At 36.0% G+C, this 16,705-nt stretch overlaps 1 protein-coding gene across 1 annotated transcript in view; it reads right to left on the bottom strand.

Annotated features, from left to right (window-relative positions):
* Positions 1 to 1,178: 1,178 nt before the first annotated feature.
* Positions 1,179 to 16,705, bottom strand: part of LOC140166736 (synaptotagmin-12-like) — a 47,383-nt gene continuing 31,856 nt past the window's right edge. The window contains exons 4-7 of the mRNA XM_072190235.1: positions 16,238 to 16,453; positions 3,841 to 3,961; positions 2,733 to 2,866; positions 1,179 to 1,856 (exon numbers count right to left, since the gene is read on the bottom strand). Coding sequence (XP_072046336.1) covers positions 1,686 to 1,856; positions 2,733 to 2,866; positions 3,841 to 3,961; positions 16,238 to 16,453 — 642 coding nt within the window. The 3' untranslated portion in view covers positions 1,179 to 1,685. The remainder of the gene's footprint in view (positions 1,857 to 2,732; positions 2,867 to 3,840; positions 3,962 to 16,237; positions 16,454 to 16,705) is intronic.

Consider the following 16,705-nt stretch of genomic DNA (forward strand, 5'->3'; position numbering starts at 1 on the left):
CAGACTTCATGTTAACTCTGAATGGTATATGAAGTAAATTAGTATTATATATTTTCTGTTCAAAGTAACTATTAGTTTTCTTACGTCGGAATAGAGTTGGTCTTCCCCACATTTGATTTACAAACTGCAGTAATGCTGTTTTAAGTACAAGTTTGGACGGAAAATATGGTACCCCGTGTTTTTTAAACACTGCTGCACGTATAAAGAATGCTAATGTTTAAGAAAACCATACCAAACTCTTTTGTTTAAAGTGCAATACGTGTGAAATAAATTCATCTTATTTCCATGAACATTACACTTTATCTACAACGTATGGAGTGATGTGTTACTTTAAGTCTGAAATTTAGTCAACTCTGTTTTGACGTATTCTAAAGTGAATTCACCGGTTCCAAGCAATAGTTGCTATTAGACGTATAATATTACTAATTTAATGGATAATGGAAATGACATAGTGCCGTTTTACGTATAACGGCAATTTTAATGCGCATTAATGGACGCATAGTTTACTCAATGTTGGCGATAGGCAATATTTCATTGTTCAAACAATATATTCAATATTCCAAAGATAGCAAACATGGAAAGAAGAAACTCTATAATGCCCGGTCATTGACAGCGTGCAAAAACGATTTACAATGCTTTTCAATTTAAAATATAATAACCATATAAAACCTACTATATATTTTTTGTTTTTGTTTTTATACGTACATAAGAAAATAATTACTTTTTTTGAAAGTTGGCGATTTCAAGATAAATCCTTTGGTAGAATAGTGATTCTATTTCACGATCGTTTTAGAAGGTCCAATTCAAGTTATTTTCACTTTAATTTATGTGTTCTGTGGTAAATAAACCGCGTTACTATCGGTAGTGTTAATTTTGCTGTATAAGTATTACAGGAATATAATTAAAATGCACCTGCGTTTAATAATACCGGAAGTCAATGGCCAGATGATCATTGACTCGTCCTCTATCTGGTCTCATGTTGAAATCAGCATACATGCTTCAAAATATCACGGATATATACGTGTCTCTGCTGAATTTGTTTGAGAAGAAGGTTGCTTATATTAATGACCTCTTTGGTTACCGAATCCATTTTTGCAAGAACCGACAATTACTATATAATGGGTGTGTAAAACTATGGTGTACCCCGTGACGTCACTTTGAGCACACTCCATTAACTGGGTCTAATATTTCAAGGGTTGGCGCATGTACATCATGAGTGAGTTTCAGCATTTAGGCGGTTTTTGTATTGAAATATTTAATTCCTGAGCAGTTTTGTAACATCCAAATGTTCCTTCCTCTTGTTTTCAAAGAAAATAATAAGATTTAACGTTTATTTAAATGGAATAAGTGATACTTCGGATGTGGCAAAATTACTATAGGAACATCGTATATCGAATCTTATAATATAAAAATATGCAAATCTAATTAAAAGCGATTTCCCCAAAAGTATCAGTTTATTATTTTGATTTTGTGTTTGTGATTGCGAGAAAACATATCCGCATTATCACACAATGGCTGCTTTTTGAATTAACTCTATGGCATAACTAACTTTCCGAGGGCTGTTTCTTGGATTTACATGTTGTATGATATTTTATGAACACATTATAAAACCAAACATAACGCAGCTATTACATTATTATTGCGGATATGCTTTCATGACTCATATGAAGATATTTGTATTTTGTTTATTTTCTAAGCGGATGCCACATAGCCACTGGTTTTCGTAAGGACATCATCATCTGGTTCCAATGTGCTAAGGGCGCACCTTTTGAATTTGGTCCAATGAGCACGTGACCAATACTGGGAGTCTTTCCACCACCACTATTCTCTGCCGCAGTTATCCTCAACGTTACTTTCTGTGAACATATATAAAAAACATTTTAAAACGATTAAAAAGTAGAAAACCGGATGCATATAGCAAAATTAAAGAAGAAGCCCTGTCAGAGCACTTTTTCTGGGGTGAACCAAACTTGCCTGGTTATTAAATTACTCATTAACAAGGTTATCTCTGAATTTGACAGGTGCTAATTGATGTTTTAATATTTTTGCATCAATTAACACCTATTCAGATATAACCTTGTCACTGATTATTTTGACAACCAGGCAGGTTTTGTTCTCCTCAGACGAAGCGCTCGGGGAATTCCTCTTTAAGGAAACCATAAGAGTGGGAAGAATAGCAAATCGGAATATTATCTTTGGGATCGCTCGGTATTCGCCATGTCATTTGGGCGGCTGAACCATTGGTGTAACTGTTGCAATCGAGATTGCAATTACATTGCATGCACATTATAATTTATATTAACATGCCGGGGACCAATTTCGTGGAAAAGTGCGTTGTAACAATAGAAAATCGAATTATTGAATTTCTTGATGTTTTGACCGGAAAATTGCTTTTGTGAATACAATTGTGTATTTAAAAAGACTAAACAAGCCTGTTGAATATATAAAGAAATAACAAGCCCGGTGAAAGGGAAAACACCAAACAAGCTGTTAAAAGTACAAACTCCCTTATGGGACAAGTGCCCAAATATTTGATATCTTGCATATTGCTTCGGTAAAACAGTTTTATTAAAGTTTAAAATTCCCGTGAGATCGATTGAGTTTTTAATCCCTGACATATTTTGACGGCACGTAGATCGGATATGTGCAAGGGGAAATCCCTTCCTAAAAACAGGTTATAAAATCCGGTTAAATAAAAGCATTTCCAGCATAATATGTGATTTTCAACTTACATCAAGGATATTCGCCGGTACTGAGTACATCATGGCTTCGTTGTAAATGGGGCAATCATCCCCTCTTTTCGCAGATGTCTTCTTCTTGCTGATTTTCTTGCCATTTTGTAGAAGGTACACTTTCACAAACGGATCTGTTGAAATTGAAAAAAAAAAGATCGTTTGATGCTTTCTTGGATACATTAAACTTGACGAATGCATCGATTCACTATAATATACATTCTATACGAATTCTCAAATTACCACGTATGTGTTGATATATAGTCCCTGTAAAAAGATGTGGAACTGACTAATATTATTCAAACAAAATGAAGGCAATCTCACTGGTTTAAAGCAAACAATTATGTGTGGAGGTAAAAATATGAATATTCCGCCCAAAGTCCTAAAAGCAATACCAGTCATATTGCCATACATCCCCAATTAAGTACCCATTCCTGTTCGAAAATGGCAATATAGGCTATCCACCGGACCACCCAAATATATATACATGTATTTCGATCCGAGTGACGTTTGAGCTCCAGTTATATGCAATACACGGTATACTTATTTACTGAAGTCTGCGAGGACGTGGATGCCTCATGACACCCGGGCAAGACACCTTGTCCATTTCTGTTCGAAAATCGCAATATAGGCTATCCACCGGACCACCCAAATATATATACATGTATTTCGATCCGAGTGACGTTTGAGCTCCAGTTATAAGCAATACACGGTATACTTATTTACTGAAGTCTGCGAGGACGTGGATGCCTCATGACACCCGGGCAAGACACCTTATCTATTCTTGTCTGAATATAGTAGGTATACATTCCGAATATCATCATCCTTTACTTTTAAAAAGGTAACATTGAAGCTCGCCGAAATGTCAGTTTTATTTTGTCGTAAAAGGGCAGCGTAAATCATGAATAGTTTGACCATTTACAAAGGACATCAGAAAAGTGACAGTAAATTGCTGTTCAAGGTCTTTAAACGGAAGGCGATACACACTACGACAGTGTTTTCTTTAGCCATCATGTTTGCTCGTCAGTATTTACTCACATTTGTTAATACACCTGCCTCCTTTTCCCGCCATATTCCCACTATTATTTACACAACTTTTGTTACCCACCTGCTACAACTTTCTTGTCAGACCATTTCAGGTTTCTGGCTTTTACAACTACCACCGTCAGGCGTTCGGCTGTCGGGAGGTAGCTCAATGAAAACAGAATATCTCCCAGGTCGGCTTGTTTCTGCAAAATATAAACGGCGTAACAAAGATGGTAAAAGGTGTGAAAATGTTCAAATGCCTACAATAAGCGATAAGTCTTTTATCCTTTTTGACTCTTAAAAGTAAAGGTTAATATAATGGATGTTTAAAATGTCACGAGGCAGATATTCTACTTGACTTTCTCCACCACAATCAGTGGTCATATCGACTTCGTCTCGATATCGCCTTACACGCCAATTTAACTGGGCGAACCAGTTTCAAGTTCAAGCCAGTTAACTGAGTTGACATTGACACTTTTAACCAGTCTGAACGCTACTAATTTAAGCATGACCTTGAAAAGTGGTGCGCCCTCATATTTGTTTTTAGCCAGCCCCGTGTTGGTGCACTTAGTCAATAACATTTAGGGAGAGGTGTACCAATGGCAACCAACTCGATTAGTAAAACGAGAGTTGATCAAAACCATCTTTAGATAATTTTGATACATGAGAAAGGACTTTGTGTAAAATTTTGATGATGCCAAGTGACTTATTTTTAGGTACTTCATCCTGTAAAGGAGCAATTTTAGTAGGGCACTCTCCTCATCTTCTCAAAATACTGACTTTGGGAAAAGAAATGGAAAAGATGTTGTAAACATGAAAATACGAGTAAAATACGAGTACTACACAAAATAAGTATAATAACCCCGCCGCGACGGGTGATAAATCTGCGTTCATGAACATCCTGCATTTAATTAAGACTTTTAAAAACGACGTAAGCTAGAATTAATGATACATGTAGTTGATGTATTTTCTTTGTATACAATGTACACAAGCTAGGAGAATCAAAGACGTCAAAAACTAAATAAGATGAGCAAATGCATATTGACATTATCTCTTGCAATGACAGAAGTAACACAATATTCATTTATTACTATCAACTACAATCAAATAACACTGGCCATGTTGACGACATCCTTTTCTTCTTATACAGCAAGGCCAATCGTAATTCAACGTGCAGCTTGAGTTTGATATTTGAATTGATTATACCCACCCTGACTAATACTGTAGACAAACCTAAAAACTTTAAGCTGAAAGATAAGAATTAAATGTCTCTCTATTCTATTTTATGCCGAATTATTATTTATATTAAAACAAATCACATCTCGAATACATTGTACTCAGGACATGGCATGCATCGATGAAATACTAAAACCTCAAGGGCTTTACAATGTTACATCTCGCGGTCTAGATATCGTAAATTCATATTCCCATGTCAATATTATACCATAAGAGTCATTAAAAGAATACATTAATTTTGAAACTACAATGACATATTACATGTAACTACAATGTATAGTCATTATTATACTTGACAAGATTTAACTTTTTAAGTTTTTTCTAAAATGTTCATGAACGTACTTGGATGCAGCATGAACGCAGCATGGAATATGCATTAAAATGAGTACAAACAAGCCTAGTATTGTTCTTTAGATAGCTCTCGATAGTTTGAGAAAATATCGCACAACTTGCATCTCATCTAGCCTAGTCAAACCAAATCCAAACGTAAACAGGATAAGAATCCTTAGCCTCATGAGGTTACTGACTCTGTTATTGTCTGCACGAATTTGTTATTTTCCTATTTATGTTTCCATATTGCAAACATATACTTCAACTCACTCATCTTTAAAATGAATTGACACATTTGCTGGTATTTACGAAATGTGAGTTGTCTGGCGGCCAAGAGGGCATTTACATGAGGATCTTCAATGAATACACAGAGGAAATTATTTTCGTTGTCATGAATTACCAGACTGCGCTGCTACGCTGTTCGGATTTCAGAAGATGGTCATCACCCACATAATATGTGGGTGATGATCATCTTCTGAAATCCGACAGAGAGGTTTGCCGCAGACTGTTGTCACAGATATGATATTTAATTATTGCTGTAATGTAATGTTACGTAATTGAATTTGAGATATTTTGTTCTTACGTCCATCATTTTTTAACTTGTGAAGCATCGACGGTACTGGGAACTTGCAGATATAGATTTGGCTAATCCTGTTTTTGTTTTCGATACACTATTACGACATTTTTATTACGATTTTCAAATATCCTGAACTAGAAATGTGATGGAAATTTGGTCACCAGGGAGTATGAAAGAACTTGTAAACACGCATCTTTTTGGACGTGGTATTGCTGCTTTTACTATATTGCCAATAAAGCGATGACATTTTGTTTTCGTTTTTGATCAAATTTCGAACTGCCTGTCAAACATTCTAGAAAAATCAAATTGGCATACGGGTTATAATTGTAAATGTACATTGCATGCTATATCAATTGATTTGTTTCCCATTAGATTTAATATTTATTGAAACACCCGCTTCTTCCAAAAGCAACATTGGATCCACTAAATTGACTAGAATTATAATTGTCTGGCATGTCATTAAGCTACAAATTAGGTGAACCCTGTGTTGCATTTTGCATCTTTTACATATATCAATTGCAACTGTTGGGTATAAAAATCACTTTGATACAGCATGTACAAGTTCCTTGGATTTTGATGTGATTTATACCCCGGATACCTCGTCTACTTTAGGTAGACGTAACCAAGATTTCGTTGGGCAATATCTCAATGGAAGATCAGCAAAGAACAGGTACGTATAGAGGTACGGCATAGTTAAGTGGCGTAGCGTCATGGGGGCATGCACGGGGGGCACGTCCCCCAATCGATTGCAAGATTTATCCCATAGGAAAATGGTCAAAAACGGCTTGTGCCCCCCCCCCCCATCAGACTCGGTGCCCCCTCCCAATCATGGTCGGTGCCCCCTTCTCCTTATGATGACACGCACTACGCCACTAGCATATTTCCCATCTTGACAGTGCACATGCCTAAACCAAGTCCAGGTACGAGAAAGGCAATGGGTAGAAAAGACTAGATTTGATTTTTCTACCTCTTCACATAGTGAACAAAAAATATATTATACAATCATTATATAGCGTTCATATTGGTTCGTCAATTCTGAAAAAATGGCATACAAAGTGCTCAATTCCCTAACAACAATTACTACACTCTAACACTAACAGCAGATACCATTTCACCATTTAGAGTATGACATATTACATACAACGCAATCCATACGTGAAATCTGTGCTAGGTAAATGAATTGTCCCTTTCTACTCTATCTGTCAACATTTACTTTTCCACTATTGAAGTTATTTTAAGTAATCTGAAACTTTCCCTCTATGCTCAATAAACTTATCGTGTTTCTAAAGCAGAACCTTCTAAGCAGTGCTTGTAAAGGAGTTGCTCATAATATGCCATGCTGGTGCATGACTGTCTATACATTGTATTCAAGTAGAGCGCAGACTGTGGATTTCGATCAGATATTAAAGTGTCTATATCTTCAGAAACCTTGAGCGCAGAACTGATATACATTCAGACCACGTACGATACTGTCAAGGATTTCCCCTGTTGGAGGGCACTATCCGTGATACATTGTAGGCTCACTGATATTTATATGTGAAGATGATTCTCCTTTCAGGTATCTGCTGACGTCACCTAAACGCTGAATTCCAAATGAACTTAACACCTATCATCAAAACCATATTCATAAATAGAGCCGTAGAGTGTAAAATATTAAGGTCCTTCATGTTTAATATTATAATGTTTATAGGATGACGCAAAAGGTTGTACTAGCCAAAACACTCAAAAAAACCTCTTAAAAGAAGTTTCACTAAATGGGTTGATATGTGCTGTAGATTTGGTTCTATGTCCAATGATAATTCAACAATTGCGTTGTTTCAAGTGTATTGATACATTATTTGTAGTGCATTAATGTAATGTTTCTATGTGTCTCCGCACATTTAATAGTACTAAATTTATGGAATATTAAAGCTAAATTCAATATCAAAACGTTATTCTTGCAATAATACCACTAGGTTAACAGCCTTTTTTTTCAACCTAATCGATGGTGATAACCTATTTTATAGTATAACAGTGTGTCAATGTTTGAGATTGAACCAAAATCATCAGGCACATGTCACTTCGTAGGAACTACATGACTGTACGCATTGGCCCATTTTGTGTCAAGTATTGCCTTTGGCTATAAGGTTAAATATGAAGTCAAAATGAAACATTTGTTCAAGGAACATGTAACGTTAAGCTTAACCATTTGGATGACGTCACTTATCTCACCACTTAGAATGAACATCAGTACACTGCCATTTTGATGTAAAGAAAAGATGCACTCATAGACGGAGGGAATCCGACTTTCACTTGCATATTAAAACCATTAAATGAATTTATTTGAAGCAAACTGGCATACACACGGGGCAGCTGTAGTATAAGTTCCTGCGTTCTGATACATTATATTACACAACCTTTAATTCTAGAGTAAGGTAATCAATAGATTTCCATGCAAGAGACACCCCGGAATTTAAGTATAGGTTAATGCCATGTCTTTGATACTTGCATGGTGTTGTTGTTGCGTCTTTTTTTCTGTGGGTTTTATGTTTTCTTTTCGAAAAGCTTCTTATTTTGGCTGACAATAGAATTGCAAATGCATGATTCACCTGGAAATCAAGCATCGATTTCTTCGTATAATGAGAACATTTTCCCCCATTTAAGCGGCAATGATGAGCAAGTATCGGTACTGAGAGGTACGGAAAATACATCACGGTTTCCGTGGTAAAATATTAGATTTGTGTAAAGAAGTTTTATACTGTTGTCGATTTCAATTTTTTTTTTTTTAATCGTTGCGGTTTTTGTAATTCTTGAAACAGTATTACCATATTGTATGTGTATCGTATTTTGATGTTTATTGTGCAACATATAGCAGCATGTAGGCTGATATTGGCCATTACGGCGTCTTAATTCAGTGCAGTGTTTACACTCCTCTGGTCACCTGACCACCCGGTAGGTAGTGCGAAATGCTTTAATGGAAATACGTAGAAGGAAACCATTCAATGCTGTTCGGATCATACTTTTGTCGTACTACACATTAACATTATATTGCTAAGCATTTACACCAAATTAATCAAATAAGAAAGTATCATCATAAGCATGTAAATATAAAACCGATTTTAGAACTGGATTCTGCAAGCGTATTGATAGAAATTATCTACCCGTACTTCGTTGATAAAATTGTAATTTTTGTGCTCGTATCGAAATCTCGTAGATGTGTCACATTTTATACCACTGTGTCGATAACGTTTCTCTGCAACGTTTAATCCAGATACATGCCTAACGCTTAAGTAATTGGTATGTAAAACGCAAAGCAATATGCAGAGCAACGTTTATGGCAATAGCCTCCAGTCATTAATAATCTTGATAATTTTGTATATGGTACTTGGAAACATTAATACCAAACTAAATGTCAATCTCTTTAATCCTAGGAGAGATTTTATTTAACATCCCCTATGGCTAACAAGTAATTTAATTAAAAAGTTACAAATCGACTACAGCGTGCCTTTTAGGATAAAATATGTACATCATTTGTCAATGTGGAAGTAGTTGATTTGTATTCTAACATATGACATCTACGTCCATGTATTAACTTAACTACGTTAGATAAGCAAATTACGTTCTGTACATTACATCAGAGATGTAAATTGTACAATGTGCACTACTCTGTGAAAAATGGTCTGCAATGTTCTACGGTGTCCATGGCGAACATGTGCGCTTAAATCTTCAAAAGAGTTCGTGAAAGCTCATTCGGAGAGCCTTTACATATTCTGGAGGCTTCTATATAGAGAACCACAAAAGTAGCCAAAGAGCATCCTCCAGTCCCTTTGAGAACCATGTTTGGTACCATGAGAGGACAAATGAAGAACCCATTTAGAAACTTGTTTTATAGAGATAGCGTGATAGTAAAAGAGGAACACACTTCCATTTTAACCATTTTTTCCAGGGGTTATTTTGGCCACACTCTTTATACTAAGGGCATAGGGATTGGTATATTCCGATGATATCGAAATAAGTACCAAAATAAGTCTCACAAGGTACCAAACTTGGTCCCATCATTTTCCAGGCTGTCATCAACGACGCTGCTCAAGGTTGCAGTTTTCACTACTGGAAATATGTCGACGATCTCACATTCGTTGAGAACTGCAGTGCGTGTAGTGAGAAAGGCAACCTTCAGTCTGATCTTGATGACTTCCTGGACTGGTCTGTAAGTAACCATCTGAAACTCAACCCTGACAAGTGTCAAGCCATTCAAATCGTTTCATGAGAAACCCACCTTCTCTACCTATTCTGAAGATAGGCCATTCATCATACAACAAGATCTTAAATGGGATGCCCAGGTGGATCACATGTGCAAGTGTGCTAACAAACGCCTCTTCATGCTCCGTTCTCTGAAACGTTTTGGTTTCAACGTTTCGGAGCTGACCACAGTTTACGTTGGTTACATACGTCCCCTTTTGGAATACTCTGATGCCATTTGGCATTCATCGCTCACTGTTAAACAATCAAGTACACTTGAGCGTGTCCAAAAAAGTGCATGCAGAATCATTTTGAGTGCTAATTATATTTCGTATGATAATGCAGTTAGTGTATGTAAGCCAGACTCTCTCTTTCTGCCAGGAGGGAACAACACTCGCTTAAGTTCGCGCAATCGCTTGCTAAATCAGAACTTAAGCGAGTTTCTTGGCAATATGCATCGTTTAACATACGACGAGCCTGAAGAATGTTACTTTTATATTCCAGAACATCAGAAGATGAATCCAGAACGACCACGTGCACTGTACTTGCAGCATTATCAGTACCTCCTGGTAGATACTGAAGGGATGCTGCAGCCAAACAAAATTGCTTCGCTAGCCCAAGATCGAAGCAGTTGGAGTAAAGATTGTAGTCGCTTGCTCCGCAGCCAACTGATAATAATGATGATGGTCGCCTGATGATGATGTGTACACTACATAGAATGCAAACTTCAGACTAAAAGTACAAGTACGTCATATAAGCGTCAAAAGCATATCTGAAGTAATGAAGCTTGTTTAATAGCAGTCATTGCAATATTCGCCTAATATATGGTAATCCATTTTAGGGTTCTTGTTATCTTGTTTTTGACAAGTTGTAAAATGTTATTAAGATGATGCCGAGAGCAGTATATGTATCAATTGTGCCCAAAAGGTTCACAGACGCACCGCTTTTACTAAGAAGTTAATCTGAAATTATACAGCCCATATCCGTAAATGGATATGATTGTTTTTTACAAAAAATAATGTGAAGTTGGCGCCGATATGAATACATGCATTGTATTCGCTATTGATAAGTGATTTGGATATGATTCAAGAGATGCAGCGAAATTTCGTATTTGTGGGGTGTGATTAAGTTTGTTGATCTAATCCAGTTGTTCGCTGATAATTTAAATAATAATGAACGAATTATGTATTATGAAGCATATATAATACATCAATGGTTTGACGCAAATCGTTCCGAAGGATTGAACTTTGAATAATATAAAAAGGAAGACTTTTGTGACGCTTCAGACAGATGATCTCTCCCTTTTATCTTATTTTAAAATACAGTTTCTATTGTAAATAAATTCACAGCTGGAATAAAGTCACAACTACACTAGCGTAAATTCACATATGCGACTCTTGAGCGTAATCACAATATTCCGCAATCACGCATTCTTGTCTCATAGTTCCCGCCAATTTACTTCAGCTTGCCTTGAGCCATGTGGCTTTTTAGAGTTGGAAAGCGTAAAATAATGATATTTAAATCAAGAAAAAATAAGAGGAAATATTAAAGGGGTGTATTTCATCAGTTTCAAGTGAACGAATACATTTTACTGTTGATAATTATCAAGGAATCTCAAATTTGGGCGTAGACGAATCTCCTCTTATTCTACCCATAAGTGGTACGTAAACATAAGTGAGCATAAAGGATGGTTTCACAATTAGCCGGTGTCATTTCTGGTTTATCTATCAACACCTTGCTGCACTATACAATGGGAATGCATTTATTTATTCAACAAAACCTTAAAACGAAAAACAACTCTTCAAAAATATAATTGTATCACCATACTTAATCATCCCTTTACTGGGGCGAGTGTATCAGTGGTAAACATTGGTGCACAGAACAAGATAAACCACCAGATGACCATGGCTAATCGTAGTACCACCCTTTCTACTCGATTATGTTGAGGTGTCATTTTACATGACGTAAGGCCGAACAGGGGATAGAATGTTGCATGGTGATGCTAAACGTTGTTTTCTTCTTACTAAGGTTTGTATAGGTAATTAGTTATTTTTCAGATGAAGCAAAAAAGGACGCATAATTTATTTGTGTAATTGTTAGCTGATATTGTTTCGAGTGCACTAAAACACGGTGCACACACAGTGTCTTATAAAGAACGTTGGTACGTTGTATAAATAGAATTTACCGGATAGAGGATATCTATTGCAACAGGAATATAATATCATGTAAAGAGTACTTAGGAAAGCTGAGTATACTGAGGAATGCCTGTAACAAAATATTGAAGAGATACATCTTTGTGACGTATAGAAATCTAGGGAGGGGTTGTAACAATAATACAAATAATAACGCCATAACAAAAAATAAGAAATAAGCCGAAGATTTTAAGTTTGGCCATTTGACGCAGCAGATATGACCCCGCGCCCCGGCACATTTTATTAAATGAATCGTGGGAATTCACTCCATGCGCTCTTTCCGTTGTATATGGGACACATAATTGCTTCAATGGCCCAGTTTTACCGTGATGTAATCCTATATTCTAAACATTAAATTTACAGAAAGGTTAGTCTTATACAAGACATTAAAGCAACACCTTCAATTTAATTCAACTTCGTGAAAGTATCATGCATTATTCAGGGCAAAATGGAGTTGAATGATACAAACCTACATGTAACATATCTGTTAGCTTGAATGTTCGGAGCTAATCATTCAACACCGCGAGCCATTGCCATATCCGGACGTGTGGCTCGGATTTCAGCCGATCGATTTTTTGAATACTAGAGTATTATGTTTGTGCAAATGGGTCGCTTAAATTAAACGTTGCGCATACGCACCAGAGGCTCCGGAAGATTTTAAATATTGGGGGGACCCAAAATTTTGGGCCTGCTCCGGAACGCGAAACGCTGAAGGGGGTGTGTGCGGGAGGGGTGTCCCCCTCTCGGGCGAAGCGTGGAAGCTTTTGAAATGCATACATTTTTACATGAATTGTACCTTACATTTAGAATTATACTTAAAACTATGTATAGGAAGTTGTGGAAAATTTCACGCGCTGGTCGGTTTAGCAGTACGCTGAACTTGTAACAGGAATTTTGCAAACAATTATTTTGGTCTTATAGCATTATCTGTGCCCCGTAAGTATCAATTGCGTATATATTACATGCACATGATTGGTTTTAATGGCAAGTCATCATGTTCTTTTCATCGTGAGTGACTGTGACTCTCACAAAACCTGTAGAGGGTTGATGCATTGCTTCTGTTTTAAATTTGACAAGTAAACCAGTGTATTAAATCGACCTACTACCATGACTACTATGTAAATTAAATGCGGTTAGTAATCGGCAATAGTCGCAATAATATGGCACTAGTCTGGTAAGGTACATCTTAGGACCGGTAGCCGGACTACTGCGCATAATGTCTTTAATGATAACACAGGGTGAAGATCTGAAAAAACAATACTAAGGCTGCAAAATATCTATCCAACGTTTATTGAATTATTTATATAGGTGCAAACATATGGTCTTAATTTTGGTTACAAATATTATCAGTTCATATCATCTCTGGGGTGATCCCTTCACTCTAGTTCATTGGACAATCGTGGCCTGATGCGATAGAATATGAAGAAACATCTTCAGAACCAAGTATACTGGGCAAATTTGTACTGGGCCCAATATCAGCAATGGGAATAACTCCGATTCTTCACCTTTTGTATTACTTGTATTTCTTGAAGATAGGCCTAGTACCAGCATACAAATAGTTAATGAATGTACCTGATAAACGTAGAGTGATAAATGAATGTCGTTAATATCGACAGCATTGTCAATAAATAACAGAAGATGACCTTTTGGAGCAAAGAGTATGTGTTATTCTTCTATTTTCAATTCTTGTATAACAACTTTATTGTCAATATCAATACATTTTAAATGAAATACTTCTGGCTATTTTAACACACGATTAATTTATGCATTAAAGTTGCTAAATAGTACATTTAATGCAATATTTATAGGTTAATAAACACGTATCACTTGTTGGGAGTGAAATTGTACAAAATAATACACGCGTACTGAGATGTTGATGCGTCTAATGCACGAGCCCCGAAGGGCGGAGTGCATTAGACGCATCAACAGAGCTGTACATGTGCGTTTACTTTGCTTCTCGAACAACAAGTGATACGCATTTATTAACCTATTACCTACACAAGACAAAATAACAGCGATTTTTACTTTCCGAGTACTATTCTAACCGCTTTTCTGATTGGCCCCTTTGATATAGGAGTGTATGAAAATAAAGTGATTGACGGCATTTCAAATTGTGCTTACATAACCTTACAACCACAAAAAAACTTTCTATATTTAGCAAAAGGTTGCCAACGTTATAGAAAAATAATATACTCAGAAAATGCAAAAACATAGCAGATGGATGGGATCTGGCTTTGTAGATAAGCCTTTGCTGAACAGATTGGTCAATTGCCATTATTGGAATATTTTTGGTTATCCACAATGGTTTGTTCCATGCTTATCGTTTTATAAAGACCATGTCTAAAGTTTTTGAAAATAAACGGTAATGCTAACAGTCCGTAACGACAATCTAATAAATTGGAAGGACACGCTAGACCTAATTGATTTGATCGATAACACATATGAAACAACCACCACCAAAATTATGTTATTAAGAAACCAGATTAATATTGCATGTTAAACATGTTAAAGCGCAACTATATCGCGACATGGAAATCTCTTGATGAAAAAAGAATGTCAATGCTAAATTACAACGTAATTGCAGCATTTATACTTGATATGGGTGCATAATGTATTTAAGACTTTTGGGAGCTGGATGTGTTTTTCTTTTCTTATAACTATACATTAATACCAAAAATAACGGTATTATGAAACAACCTTTTGTAGTCCGTGATACAAAATATGATGGATGGGATCTGGCTTTGTAGATAAGCTTTTGCTGAACAGATTGGTCAATTGCCATTATTGGAATATTTGTGGTTGTTCATAATGGTTTGTTCCATGTCTATCGTTTTTTATAAAGACCAGGACTAAAGTTTTTGAAAATAAACGGTAATGCTAACAGTCCGTAACGACAATCTAATAAATTGGTAGGATACGCTAGACCTAATTGATTTGATCGATAACACATATGAAACAACCACCACCAAAATTATGTTATTAAGAAACCAGATTAATATTGCATGTTAAAGCGCAACTATATCACGACATGGAAATCTCTTGCTGATATAAAAAGAATGTCAATGCTATATTACAACGTAATTGCAGCATTTATACTTGATATGGATGCATATGTAGACAAATGTAAGACTTTTGGGAGCTAGACGTGTTTTCCTTTTCTTATAACTATACATTAATACCAAAAATAACGGTATTATGAAACAACCTTTTGTAGTCCGTGATACAAAATATGATTCAGTAGTTCTAGGGTTAAATATTACCAAAACGTGATTAATCCACTACGATTTATAATCCACGAATCTACAAAAGATGTTAGTTTGTATGGTAACTAAAACATTCACTTGAATGCACTTTCAAAGTCAATGTTGTTTCCGCGGCTCTTTTAAAGACCATAATTAATTCCAGAGACATGTTAGATGGTTTTAAAGGCATCATTAATAACATAACATGATCCGCTTATTTGTTGACACTGAGTAACCCTTAAGTTGAAGTAAGTAGTAGACAAGTCTTACAATAATATACATAAATGGTACTTTGCGGTGTTTGTTTGACTTCAATTTTACAGACCTGGTATCTGTAATTAACAAAAACAAGTTCTGTTTCAGAGATATGCTTAAAAAAGGAGTAATCAATAGCAAAACTTTGTTCTCATCAAGATGGTTTCAATCATCATCATATTTTACTCAACGAATAGCAAGGTGTATTCAGTAGGTCTCCCCAAAACGGTATATAAATTAATTAACAGGTGCACTGAATGCCAAATATCTCGCAATCAGTTCCAATCAGGTTACTGACAAACCTCTGAGGTAGCACTTGACAGTTTAAACATCAAGTCATGGACATCATAGGAGAAATGTCTGGACACTGAATGATTTTTACAAGTTTTATAAGAAATATAAAAAATCAGATCGTATACTTACACCCACCTCGTTAACATCGGTTAGACTAAGCCAAGTACTGAATGGTTCCGGAAAGAGATCCACGTCACCCAGTCTCATCTCAGTTTCCCCGATGGCCTCATGTCTTGAGTAGCGATCGTATGTAAAGATGGTCATTCTGATCGAGTGATGTTCCAAATGCTCAGGCGGCATCTTTAATGTAAACCTCTCATTGTACACAGGATTCAAACTTCGGCGATATACCTATAAGAGACGGTAGTAAAGTACATAGAGTGTTATTCAAGCAGTTGAGAGGGAGTAGATGAAAATAATTCATGGGTAGCCTCTTTTGGAGTAGATATTGTACCATTCGAGGTTCATTTGTTTTAAGGGTAGCATATATTTTGGTTATAATTTGCCTGTTTTCATTGATAAACAACGTTCAGGTAATCGAGGTTATCAAACAAATTGCTTTCGATAACAAAATAATGTCTGTGACATTTTTGCCATTTTTAG

This window comes from Amphiura filiformis, chromosome 12 (genome assembly GCF_039555335.1).
Source record: "Amphiura filiformis chromosome 12, Afil_fr2py, whole genome shotgun sequence".
In the NCBI taxonomy this organism is placed as follows: Eukaryota; Metazoa; Echinodermata; class Ophiuroidea; order Amphilepidida; family Amphiuridae; genus Amphiura; species Amphiura filiformis.